Source organism: Dasypus novemcinctus, chromosome 5 (genome assembly GCF_030445035.2).
Source record: "Dasypus novemcinctus isolate mDasNov1 chromosome 5, mDasNov1.1.hap2, whole genome shotgun sequence".
Lineage (NCBI taxonomy): Eukaryota > Metazoa > Chordata > Mammalia > Cingulata > Dasypodidae > Dasypus > Dasypus novemcinctus.
The window spans coordinates 23,013,513-23,027,021 of NC_080677.1; the positions used below are offsets into that span (position 1 = coordinate 23,013,513).

At 51.3% G+C, this 13,509-nt stretch overlaps 1 protein-coding gene across 1 annotated transcript in view; it reads right to left on the minus strand.

The window, feature by feature from the left end:
- The window catches only part of EEPD1 (endonuclease/exonuclease/phosphatase family domain containing 1), a 125,903-nt gene extending 113,599 nt beyond the window's left edge, over positions 1 to 12,304 (minus strand). The window contains exons 1-2 of the mRNA XM_004454263.5: positions 11,927 to 12,304; positions 10,397 to 11,466 (exon numbers count right to left, since the gene is read on the minus strand). Coding sequence (XP_004454320.2) covers positions 10,397 to 11,274 — 878 coding nt within the window. The 5' untranslated portion in view covers positions 11,275 to 11,466; positions 11,927 to 12,304. The remainder of the gene's footprint in view (positions 1 to 10,396; positions 11,467 to 11,926) is intronic.
- Positions 12,305 to 13,509: the final 1,205 nt, after the last annotated feature.

A 13,509-nucleotide genomic window follows, 5' to 3' on the forward strand; every position in this document is an offset into this window, starting at 1 on the left:
CATCCGGTAATCACAGGTACTCTTCAATTAAATTTATCCCAAAACTTAAAAGAAAGGGGCAGCTTTTTATTTCTAAATTGCATCTCTAACAGTACCTAACAATTACTTGCACTTTACAGCAAATGTTGGAAGCATTAAAATCGAACAATACAAGATGCAAATCAACCCCAGTCTTGCCTGCTCTTTAACTGGGTTCAGTGGAGGTATATTGGTTTCTCCTGCAATTTCACCTGTGTGGAAATGTACTGAAAAAAAGTCATTAAATAAAAAAATCAAACTTCAAAAACTCCATTCAGAATCTTCAAAAGAAACAGTACAAAACTACAACCTCGGGAAGGTGTCATAAGAGGCCGAGGCCAATCCATCTGTTTAAATCCCTCCCAGGTTCTTGGCTTTTGTAAGCAGCCCACGTCACCAAAGAAAATGATGACTAGCACAAGCCTTCAGTCAAAAGAAAAACCCATTACTACTTAACCATTTTTATTTCTAAAAGCTACAGGACTTTGGAGGGAATTGGGGCAATGTACCAATGAACTCTTGACCTTATAACTAGTTCTGTTTTTGAGTTAATCTTCTAGAGAGGGAAGCAGACTTGGCCCAATGGATAGGGTGTCTGCCTACCACATGGGAGGTCTGCGGTTCAAACTCCGGGCCTCCTTGACGTGTGTGGAGCTGGCCCATGTGCAGTGCTGATATGCGCAAGGAGTGCCCTGCCACGCAGGGGTGTCCCCCGCGTAGGGGAGACCCACGCGCAAGGAGCACCCATAAGGAGAGCCGCCCAGCGTGAAAGAAAGTGCAGCCTGCCCAAGAATGGCCACACACACAGAGAGCTAACACAACAAGATGATGCAACAAAAAAAAGAACCACAGATTCTTGGTGCCGCTGATAAGGATAGAAGCGGTCACAGAAGAACAAACAGTGAATGGACACAGAGAGCAGACAACTGGGCAGGGGCGGGGAAGGGGAGAGAAATTAAATTAAAAATAAATCTTAAAAAAAAAAACTTCTAGAGAAAATAATAGTGAGTCAGTAACAACTTGGCATTACTGGCAAGGGTCTGCAATTTACATATACCCCAAATACAGTTGGTCATTATTTGTGGGGTCCATATTTGCAAATTGGCCAGTTTGCCAAAATCAATACTCACAAAATCAATACAGGTCTTCATGGTCATTCGGAGACAGGCACAGACTGGTGAAAAATTTGCACATTCCCAGCTGAGGTTGAACAAGGAAACACTCTGCCTTGTTTCAGCTCTCATACTGTAAACAAGTATCCTTCTCACAGTATATTTAGTGCCACGTATTATCATTCTTCTGTGCTTTTTCTTGGTGATTTCACCGTTCAAAATGGCTCCCAAGCATAATGCTGAAGTGCTGTCTAGTATTCCTAAGCACAAGAAGGCTGTGATGTGCCACACTGAGAATATAAATGTGTTAGGTAAGCTTCGTTCCGGCATGAGTTATATTGCTGTTGGCCATGAATTCAGTGTTCATGAATCATTAATATATATTAAATAAAGCGTCTTTAAACAGAAACACACACAAAACACAGTAATGTATTGATCTTTTAATGAAAATATTATGGCCAGAGCTCAAACAAACCTACTCCTGTATTTCCCCTAGAGCAGTGGTTGTGTATTTGCTAACTCAGGGTTTGCAGTAACTTTACAAAATACAACTATGGGAAGTTTTGAGAATCTGCTGGACTGTCTCTGTACTAAATAGAGGCTAAATAAGTACTATGGCCTGGGCACAGGGACTAGTATTTGAAAAACACAAAAGATGCTTTCCTAGCCAACCTCTACTCAAGAGACTCACAGACTGTCCCCTCCCCAATGTAAAACACAGAGGGCATTCCCAGCTGGATCGGCTTCCTCTCACCAGGGCATCAGGCAGTTTACCTAGAGTCAGCTGTGTTTTTCCCCAGACTTGTTTATGCCAGTTGTACGTACTGCTATGGTCTCAAAGTGTGACATCAACTGAAGAAACATGAGTATGAGCAGAAAGGGAAGCTGTTTCTAAGAAAACGAAGATGAATGCTTGGGAAGATTCTATCAAAGCAAGTTACTTATAGAAACAGCTGTCAAAATACGTGTGGGCAATACAATTGCAAAGGATTGAAAAAGTCATAAAAATATAGTATCCTGCACTCAGAGTGCTCTACAAATATCTTTAACTTCCTGCTCTAAGTTGAAGAAACGGTGAAGATCTCTCTATATTTTTATGCATACACACACACATACACACACATACATTTCACACATCACATTGTACTTATGAAAGACCATGACATACAAAACTCGAACCAAGCTAGAGAGGAGGGCATCTGGTCTGGCTGGGGTGAGGAATAAAACACAAATACATGGAAAAGGATTACTGAACCCAGACTAGCTTTTCATCATTAAGATTTGGAGTCCAACTGCTGGGGTTCCAACCCAGGCTATACCATTTAAAAGCTGTGTGGCCTTGGATAAAATGACTGAGTTGGCCTGAGCCATCACTTCTGCCTCTGTCAACCAGGGTAATGATACCCACAGGGGAAGCTACTCAGCCCCAGGCCCCACCCACAGCAACTGTCATTGTTAATTATCATTGTTATTAGTACAACTACTATGGAGTGGACACGAGGACCAATCACCATCAGGTGATGGAAGGGCATGAAGCATTTTTTTTTTTTTTTTTTTTTTTTTTTTATTGACTTTGTAATAATATTACATTAAAAATATATATGTGAGGTCCCATTCAACCCCACCCCCCCACCCCCCCTCTCCCCCCCCCCCCCAACAACACTCGTTCCCATCATCATGACACATCCATTGGATTTGGTAAGTACATCTTTGGGCACCTCTGCACCTCATATACATTGGTTCACATCATGGCCCATACTCTCCTCTATTCCATCATGTAGGCCCTGTGAGGATTTACAATGTCCGGTGATTACCTCTGAAGCACCATCCAGGGCAGCTCCATGTCCCGAAGACGCCTCCACCTCGGCATGAAGCATTTTGCTGTTTAAAATGAGTCCTCAAATTAAAAGGTTGGGAAGTTGCTTTGTAAAGAACTGATGAATAAAATGACACAGTGATCAGGGGTCACCCAAGAAAGGACGGAAGGACCCCTGGGTCTACTGGCAGTTGAGTCCAAGACCAAGTAGCAACCATCATGGTATGTTGAGGCCATCAAAATGGTTAACTCTTCCCCGCTTAACAGCCTGCTAAAATTTTTAAGAGTCAGATTGAACTTGTTTAATTGAAAATACACTTTGGAGAAGTTGTAGTTTTCTTTTACGGGATGCTGGATCAATATTTCAAAAACCAAAAACCACTCAAGACTTCCCACTTTAAAGGATGCCCTGATTTTAGCATGAGCCGAGAAAAGAAAAAGGTCTGGTTCCCTGCTCCAGCTTTCGGGTGAGCAAGCAAGACTGCAGATCCCTAGAACACGAGAAACCCACACATAAAATGCAGCAACTTTAAATGTGTCACTGGGGAACAACATTCCCTTGGCTGAAGCACTTTATTTCAGGAGACTGCAGTGGCCTCTGGATAAAACAATAGGAGGTCCCGCTTAGGAGCTTCATCAGGTAGTGGCTGAACTAAAATAGAATTCACAGGAAACAGGGGCTCATTAGAAAAAGACAAAAGAACAGTTGGGGAACTCTACTCCGTAAAGAAAATCCAGGGGTTCTTTATCCAAGGGTTTGTTAGAGAGACTCAAGACATGTCTTTCTAATGAATGAGCTCTGTCCAGTGGAATTCAGCTCTGTTGGCAGTTGTCAAATCAAAATAAGAAGTATTGTGTAGAGTCAGGTCTGTGTACAGTCATCAGGAAGCTTCTAAGGTTCCCAAATCCTTATTCAGGACTTGGAAGGCTGTCAGGGGGAGGGGGGCATTTTCGTGGGACCTGCTGGATGTTTTGATGTGAGGAGTCACTGGTGTGGAATTTCCACACAGCTATATGTAGCCCACACAGATGAGTGTGTCTTTTTGTTGGTGAAGTGCATCATTTTAACTGTATCAGGGAAAATCATTATTAAGGACTCTTGGTGTGAAATCATGTGTAAGGTAGGGTGATTGTGAAATAGAAATAACACACCATGAGTAACACACACCTCACTGCTTCCTAAGCAACGCCCTTGAACACTGGCTTCCAGCGCCCGTGGAGGACCCCCGCTGAGTTCTCTGTGGGAGTATTCCAGACTGTGAGCCCGAAGCCAGTCGGCCTCCTGAGCCTCACCTGGCGCCGTGGGGGGCTGCCTTTCACCAGCAGGTTGTCCCGGACTCCCCCCTCCCCTGCAGCCTAACGCCTTCCCAACCACCTGACTCAGTCCTGTCCTCAGCTTTCCCGACGCTGAGGTTTCCTAGACACCTTCAGAGCAAAGCAGGCAGGCGCCCCAACCCCAGGCCCTCTTGGGTCGCTTAGGCAGGAGCTCAACTCCTCCTTCCTAACAATTCCCCAGCTGAGAGGGTGTCTTCTCTGTGAGACTGTGAGCTCCCTGGTGACAGATGGACCTGAGCCCCTGACCTCATCAGACAGGGAGCACAGAGTACATGATCGATAAATGGTGAAGGCAATGTATGGCCGTGCCTTTTGGTAGAGACACCTGGAAAGCCCAAAGCATGCCTTTGTTCTAGACGTAACTGACGCTGAAAAGCAAACGTGGCCTCGTCGGATGCCCTGTCGGCCCAGGGAACGGGCCAGGGGCTTGCCCAAAGATGTACTTACCAAATCCAATGGATGTGTCATGATGATGGGAACGAGTGTTGTTGGGGGGGGAGGGGGGGGTGGGGGGGTGGGGTTGAATGGGACCTCACATATATTTTTAATGTAATATTATTACAAAGTCAATTAAAAAAATAAATAAAGTACTTCAAACACTGGAAAAAAAAAAAAAAAGAGACCCTGATCCCACGCTCGTCCACGCCTGTCAGCAGCAGGCCAGGGAGGCGTGAGGTCAGCAGGCTGCACCATGGTGACACAATGCAGAGGCGTCCCCGGCCAGCCCAAGTGTTGCTGTAATGCCTCTGAGCCGGTCTTCTAGGCCTCTCTGCGCATTTCAGACAGCCCTCTGGTTCATCCTCATACTAGCCAAACCAGAGGCAAGTCGCTCCGGTTTTCCCCTCTACAGGCCCCCTCCTCTCCACCCAGCTCCCTGATCACTCTTCTTGTTCTTTTTAGCTTGGACCCTGCCAACAGCCTCTTTCCTTAACTCCCAGGACCGACCCGTGCAGCCCCCAGCAGCCTGGACAACCTGGGTAAGCGGTAATTGCATCTGCCTCTGCTTACAGCCCTCCATCCTTTATCAGAAAAAAAGCCTCAGAGGCCCTGCGGGATCTGATCCCATCTCTGCAACCACGTTCACCTGCCACACTGGAGCTCTGGCAGCTTCTGTCCGGCTCCGGAACAAGCACTCTGCCTCTCAGGGTGTTTGCACTTGCTGGTCCCTCGTATGGAACATTCTTTTCCCCGGGTGTTCCTTGTCTAGCTCCTTCTCATCCATCAGCCTTCATCTGAGGCCTTCCTTGATGCCCTCTATCTAAACAGGCTTCTCTTCAACTGGCTTCTGTCATCCTTCTCAGCATTCACCACAATCTGCAATTATTTATCTACTTATTGCCTTGTCCACCCCACCGCCTTCCCAGGAAGCTCCACAAGAGCAAGGACTTTGTCAACTTCACTTCGTTACCTGGGCCTAACACGGAACCTGAACCTAGAGAGAGCTCAAAAAGTATCTGTTCAATGAATGAATGAATGAATGAATGAATGATACAAGAATGAACGCCCCCTGGGAGGATCAATTTTATCAAATCCCCACAGATCCTTGAAATCTGCCCAGCTTTACTTGAAAGCCAAAAATGATTTCTCCTTTAGGAGAAATAAATCCCAGGAGAAAAAAGAATTGAGTTTTACCGGCCAAACCGGGACTTCCCTCCATTCACATTGTCTTCTCTGATGAATCCACAGCAGTCCTGTTCCTGACCACCTTTCTCCCTGGAAAGGAGCCAGAGCTCCCTGGCTTAGAAAATTGGAACTCTGCCTTGGAATCAGTCCCAAGGTTGCAGACTTGCACTTGAGGGGCTGGGTGGAGGGGTTCTGACACCCTCTGGGTTGGCTCACCTCTGGCCACAAGCCCTTTCCTTCAGAGGAACAGAAAGAAGGGAGCAGAAGCCTCCGGAGACCTGCCCCAGCCCCAGGATGCTAAGTGACACCTTGCTTCTCCTGAGACATTGCTCCCGGGTCCCTTCACCCCCAGGATCGGGAGGAAGGAGCAGGTGGGCCCGGGGGTGGGGGCGGGCAAGGGCAACTACACATGCAGTTAGGAAAGGCATCCTCCCTCCTCGCTTTGAAGTCAGACAGAACTGCCAGGCTGCAGAGTCTGACTGCAACATTTACACTTCTGAAAGTGATGCAGCTGGGATTTAATCTCTCTGAGGCTCAGGTTCCACAGCTGTCAAAATGGATTTCCCATTTTCTACTTTAAGGATGTTACGCCTGGCTCCATCCACCCACCCTGACAGCCTTCAATCTTTCAGGATGAGCCGATCATTCACATGGGAAAAAATATAACCAGATATCAGTCATGTTCAGTGACTTACCCAAAATAATCTGGGTTTACCAGACTATTTTGATGAACCACAGAAGTTGATCTGCGTTTACTTAACTCTGTTAAGTCACAGGGCCAAACTGATTGCTGAATTTAGCTTACGCATGTACATAGCAGGCGTTCAATACAGAGTTTTCAACGCATGAATCAAATGACCAGATAGGTTCTATCTAAAGTGGTCCTACTAATCAAGTCAAATAAATTCTTTTCCCAATCAGTGCACACTGCCAGGCACGAATCCATCTTGTGCTGTAATAGTGCAGACACATGGCCCAGCAAACAGTTTCAAGTCATCATAAGACTGAAGACTTTGATGCTCCAATTTCCTTCTGTTGTAGACCAAGGAAAAAATGAGCAACTAGGATGTTAAATCTCTTTATTTCTTTTGGAAGTTATTTTAGCAGCTCCCGTAGGCTTGTACTTTCAGCAACTAAAGGGATTTGGACTTTTCAAAACAGAAAAACTTCTCAGTAAAAAAAAAAAAAAAAAGTTACACACTCTTCATTCCATATGCGGACTGCCACCAAAATTTTGCAAGGATACTCAGCAGCAGTAGCATTCCTATTTTAGTCTTGCTCCATAAATACTGAACAAGGGAAAACATTGCCCGAGACTGAGATTTGACAGAAGAAACTAATGAGAAAATCAGTTCTGTGCCCAGGATGATGTCCTGAGGGGGCCTGATGATTGTGTGGTTGTCTACCTTGGTAGTATCCTATCTCAGGCTTCCAACATGCCAAACACAATTTCTTGTAGCTCATACTTGCTCGTCCACTGATGCAGCAACATCAAGGGCTCTGACTCTCATCCTGCACAGGTGTGCTTTCGTCTAAGAAACACACCTACCAAAGCAAACTTAAAGGAAAACCAAGAGCTAGCTATACCCTTTGCAAAAAAGTTTTCCCAAGGGTTTCATTAAAAAAAAAAAAAAATGTCACCAGTACACATTTAGGCAAGGGTCCCTTGGTTAGGCAGAACATGGGATGCCAGAACCAGAGGCAGGGATAAAGGGAATGGGCATACAGCATACTTGCAAAAGTTCTGGGTCTCAAGTCAGAAGGTCTGGCCCCAGCTGAATAACTAATGAGCTGTGTGACAGAAGCAAGTCATTTCACTTCTTGGGTTGTAGTTTCCTCACCCACAGATGGAGAATCATTAATAAATGCAAGCATTACCTACTTTCCAGAGTTACTAGAAAAGTCAAGTGAGAATGAAAGGTGCTGGAAAAATATAAAGATATATGCAGATGTCAGATAACCTTTGTATTCTAACTATATGAAATATATATACAAAATGTATATACATATACGAAAAAACCAACCTGCCTCGATTCTTGCACAAACTAAATGTATATCCTGTTATTGATAAAAGGAACCATTGGTATGTATGCGATTTTGGTGACTTGGGATGAACAAACAGCTCCTGGAGCAGGAGCGTGGCTGTCCCTGAGGACAGGGAACCACTGGCACAGCCAGCCAGCTTTTGGTCCCTAGAGCAGCCACCCTAGCTCAGCAGAGGTTTAGGGCCTAAACCTATTACTTCATGTTTACCGGACACTAACAACGTGCTACAAGTGTCTAGAGCACTGACTACAACGTGAACAGACAAAAAGAACCACGAACCCGCAGGACAATAGATGTCACCACGCTTGATAAATGCGAGGGGGCACAGGTCATCTTCTACACCCCATTGGGCTAGGATAAGCTCTTCCTGAACCCTCATCTGCAGAGAGCAGTTGAACAGCTTCTGCTAATCATTATCATTCCTCTAAGAAATCCAAAGGAGAATAAAACAGAACAATCCTAACAACTCCACGCTGGACAAGCGTTGTTCGCTCTTCTGGGCACGTCCCCGGAGGCCCCTGCTGCAAAGCTGAGCGGATGTCCAGGCCGGCCGGCCGTCTCGCGCTCATTCTCCTATCTCCAACCTTTCACTTTTGTATGGCCTCAAAGATGAATGAGCCCCTCAGACCCTGCTCAGAAAAAGCATGGTAGGGTTGAATGACTAGAGGGACGGTCAGAAGAGAGAAAGGATCCAAAAAAAAGGCACCTGGAGAGCACTACATGACGTCACTGAGTTTTTCAGAAAAGCCCGTGCAGGGGAAGGGGTTTTTAAGAGAAACCCAGAAGGACAACTGATTGACCACCACAAAACAGAATGATTCTCAAACTTCAGTGTGCATCAGAATTGCCTGGAGGGAAGGCTGAAACCCAGAAACCCAGAGTTTCCAAGTCAGGAGTTGATGCTGCTGGTCCGAGAACCACCGTCACGGTAAATGGGCAGGGGATGCCCAGTTAGTCAACCCCACTGGGGCAGTTTCAGATCCGGATTCGGTCATGCCCTCATTACAGGTGCAACTCCCGTGTTTTATTCTCCCACCAATGCCACGGCCACCCCCAACCCCCAGAAAAACACATAACAGGCGATTAGATAGCTGGCTCTCCTTTTTTTCCCCATTCATACACCCACGGTGCTAATGATGGAAGAGAACAATTAACAAGGCATGCCTGATAAATAACTCCGCGTTAAGTATAGCTCTTGCTGGCATAAAAGATGATTTTGCAAAAGGAGTGTGTTAACGGAGCAAAACAGAGGACACAGCAGTACAGGAGGAGCACTCCCGGGCTCCTCGAGTTCAATTCTCCGGCAGGTGCCTGTCCCCTCTCTCCTTGGTGACGAGAGCATGCCACCGGGACTGTGCTAGGGAGCCATTCTGACCTGCTTTTCTCCTTGCTCATTTATCTTGATGCCTGGCCACAATGCATCATGATTCCCTGCCGAGAGCTCAAGTCACATCACCAAACTGCCGCCTCACCGACAACTCGGTGCAAAGCAAAGCAGCGAGCGAGCAGTCACCCACAGACTGCACCGCTGGTGGGTGGCAGGGCAAAATCCCTAGAGTCCAGGATTGGAGCATTTCTGACCTGGAAGGGTCCATTAAGAATATTCCTTTCCTTCCCAAAGCTGATTGCATTACACAGAACACTATTTCACTAACAGCAGGAGTCACTGCTGCGATAATATTGTTCTGTTTTATGGGGGGGTTAACGGAAGTTCCTACAGAGATCAGTATTGTGAATAATGGAAACACTCTGTGAGAACAGCCTAGCCGCCAATTAGTTCTGTCAGTTCAAATGGGAAAATCTGGCCGACACTCACATACCCACGGGCGTGGCCTCATGTGGTCCTGGGACAAGAGAGGTTACACACACTTGGGGCTGCAACTGTGTGACTTAAAACCAACTTCAGGTTGAATTAGGAAAAAAGAATGAGGAGTGATTCATTCACGGCATTTTGGTAAATTTACACTGTGCATGTGTTTGCAAATACCCAGTCTTTTTGGTTTTGTGCATATAAATATGCATATTTGATGGAACAAATGTGATTTTTTTCCCTTCCATTAAAAAAAAATCCAATTAGCTCTTTCTTGCATATAAAACTGCACAATGGTTTTCGGTTCTGAATTCCTGATCTGGTGTAAACCCCACGAGGTCCTGCATTCTCCAAAGCAGAAACATCAACGCCATCTCCACTTATCCCAAATTCATGAATCAGTCTCAGACACACCACACTCAAGACATGGGCCACAAGCCCCCACAACTGGATTCAGAAAATTCTGGAGCAGGAGCACCCAGCTTCAGGTGCCGATATTGTCTAGGGCCTCCAAAACACTGAGGCCCTTGCCTCCCCCAACCCCAAAAGAAGTCCACTCATTTGCAGCCACAGATAAATATAAGCCACGCGAGAGGTGCCTGCACACCCAACACCCTCGTTGACGCCGGCGCTCACCTGTTCTCCAGGAGCGTCATGCACACCACCTCTCGCACCCCGGGGTTGTTTGCCTTCTCCATCGAGCAGCCCTGCAAGTTCCAGGTAGCCAGCCTCAGCACAGGCCGGCCATCCCTGGTGCCCCCAAAGGCCTCCACCGAAGGCCGCGTGGAGATAATCTGGGTGGGCCCCCCTGGAGGCAGGTCCAGGTCCTCACTCTGCAGACTCAGCGAGGTGGGGCTGGGGTGAGGCTTGGCCGTGAAGGTCAGGCCCCCGTTGGTGTGGGTGGACGGGGGCCTGGAGCGCTCGGCGAACACCTGGTGCCGTATCTTGTCCAGGAAGGCGGCGCTGATTCCGTCCATCCTCACCAGGTCCTCCACGCTGCGAAAGGGCCCGTGCTCGCGGCGATAGTCCACGATGCCCAGGGCCATCTTCTCCGTGAGGCCCCGCACGCTCATGAGCTGAGCCGGGGTGGCCGTGTTGATGTTGACGCGAGGGGTGAGGGGCACGGAGGTGGCCAGGTGGTGAGGCTGCTGCTCGGCCAGCGGGTCCCGCCGCAGGGAGCTGGGAGAATGCTGGGCGGAGCTGCCCTTGCTGCTCACGCAGATCTCAAACTTGACCTGCTCCAGCTTGGTGGCCCCCACGCCGCTGACCAGTGCCAGGTCCTCCACCTTCTTGAAGCCTCCGATGTACTCGCGGTACTCCACGATGCTGCGGGCCACTGCCCTCGTCACCCCAGGCAGTGTCATCAGCTCCTCTTCCGTGGCCGTGTTGATATTGAGCCGCTCTTGGTTCACCAGGATGTTGCTGAAGTTGCAGGCCGCGCTGAACTTGCGGCTGTGGGACAGGTCTGAGGGGTCCCTGGGAATGGAGCGGTGGCAGCCCAGGGTGCTCCCCATGGCTGGCTAGGAACAGGAGCCCAGAGGGCCTCACCGCTGCTGAATTACTCTCTGGCCAGGGAGGAAGTCGGATGGACCCGACGTGCACAGAAGAATGGAAGAGGCAGGATTCAGGAGCTGAAGCAGTTGCCCCAGGCAAGGGCGAAATCTTCCATGCCCAGTGAGTCCAAAAGTTACCTTTCACTTGGCCACCTGGAAAACAAAATAAGAAATACACAAATCAACGGCATTAATCAATTGGCATCAGCACTCCCTACCTACAGATGGAGTCCTGGGCTGGTGCTGTCCACGAACCACTGTCTATGCACCCATGGGACTGACCCATGTAGATTTTCCTCTGGAGAGGTCCGGGTTTTATCCGGTTTTTGTCACGTTGGGTCCAAAAAGGCTATGAATCGCTTCTCTTGAGAAGAGACTGACCCTCGTCAGCCCCAGCCTCTCCTCCTCGCGACCCTCAGCTTCAGCAGTGCTGGGGCCATCTCACCCTCTGGACGCCGCAACCGGCTCTGGCTGGAGGGAAGAAGCACCCCGCATCCGCGCCCGGCACTGAGCACCACCTGCTACTTGGGAACTCAGTCCTCCACGCTGCGGGCACCGCGAAAGGGTTTCCGATCCCCGCCGACGCGCTCCCGGCCCCGGGCCCCGCGCCCACCTCTTGGCCTCTCTCCAGGACGCGGGTCCTTCCTCCACCTGCGGCTGCGAAGCCCGAGACCGCGCCGGCCCCCGCCTCGCGGGCAGCCGCGGTGCGCGCGCGGGTGCGGGAGTCGGTGGCCGGGCCCCAGCGCCGCCCCACGCCGCCTCGGCCGCGCGTCCCGGCTCTCTGCGGGAGAAACTCTCAGCGTCGCCCTCCCAGGGCGGGCCGAGAGCACGGGACCCGCGGGCGGCCGCAGCGGCAGCGCAATCGGACGCCGCGGCTGCACCGAGACTTGCGACGTCGCGGCAGCGGCGTCCCCCCAGGCACAAAGTCCTGCGCCCAACTTGGGCGCGGGATCCCGCAGAGCGGTGTCGGGTCGCCGGCACCAGCGCCACTGCTCGCGCTCGCGGTCCGCGTCAAAGCCAAAGTCCCGGCCGCCCGCGCCGCCCGCACCGCCCGCGCCTCCGCCCGCACCGCGGCCACGCCTCCCCCCGCGCGGCAACTCCTCCCCCAGCTCCCGGGGCCCGTGGGGGCGGGGCCGGGGAGCGCGGGGGGCGGGGCTGGAGCGCGAGAGGCGGGGCGGCGGCGCGCGGGGGCGGGGCCGGGGAGCGCGGGGGGCGGGGCGGCGCGCGGGGGCGGGGCTGGAGCGCGAGAGGCGGGGCGGCGCGCGGGGGCGGGGCCGGGGAGCGCGGGGGGCGGGGCGGCGCGCGGGGGCGGGGCTGGAGCGCGAGGGGCGGGGCGGCGCGCGGGGGCGGGGCCGGGGAGCGCGGGGGCGGGGAGGCGAGGGGCCGAGGGCGGGGCCAGGGGCCTGGGGCGGGAACACGGCGCGCTGGCACTGAGGCCGCGAGCATGGAGAGCGAAGAGCGAGGACCGGGATCTCGCGACCCGGCCGGAAAACTCGGAGGCGGGGCCCTAGGGCCCAGGGTGGCGAGCAGAGCGCGGCGGCCCCGACCCAGGAGCGCGGGGCACTCGGCCGGGAGTGGAGGGCGGAAGGCGGGAGCGCGGGGGTGGGGCCAGGCGGCGCGGGGCGGGGCCAGGTGGCGCGGGGGCGGGGCGAGGGGCCTGAGGGCGGGGCCAGGCGGCGCGGGGCGGGGCGAGGGGCCTGAGGGCGGGGCCGAGCCCGCGGCTGCAGGACAGGCTCACCCAGGGGAGGTCCTCTGATCTGCTGCTCCCCAGCCCGGGGTGCGGCCGGGTTAGCTTGTGCTTCGGGGAGGGCGGGCTGTGTGGGACAGGGGCGCACTGGAGGACAAGGGGGTTGCTGCTTCCGCCAGCCCGAGTTTAGTCGTCTTTAAGTACGCGGGCATAGGAGCCGGGGCACTCCCTGGGGAGGTGCCACCCTGAGAGACTGGGTTCTCTCCCAGTTCTGCAGTTCCCAGTTTAGCAGCCGAAATCAGGCTGAAAACGTTCGAGAAGGGATGGAATGGAACCTTCTTGATGTCTACCCTCCGCTGTAACTCCCCTGGTTTCTTCCAATTCGCATTGCCATAGCTCTGTCGGCAGAGAGGTCCTAATAAACGGCAGCAGTTACTAGAGGGCACGAACCATCGCTTCTATAGAAGATCTATTCGTACATATATACATCATTTATAGTGTTCGTTTGC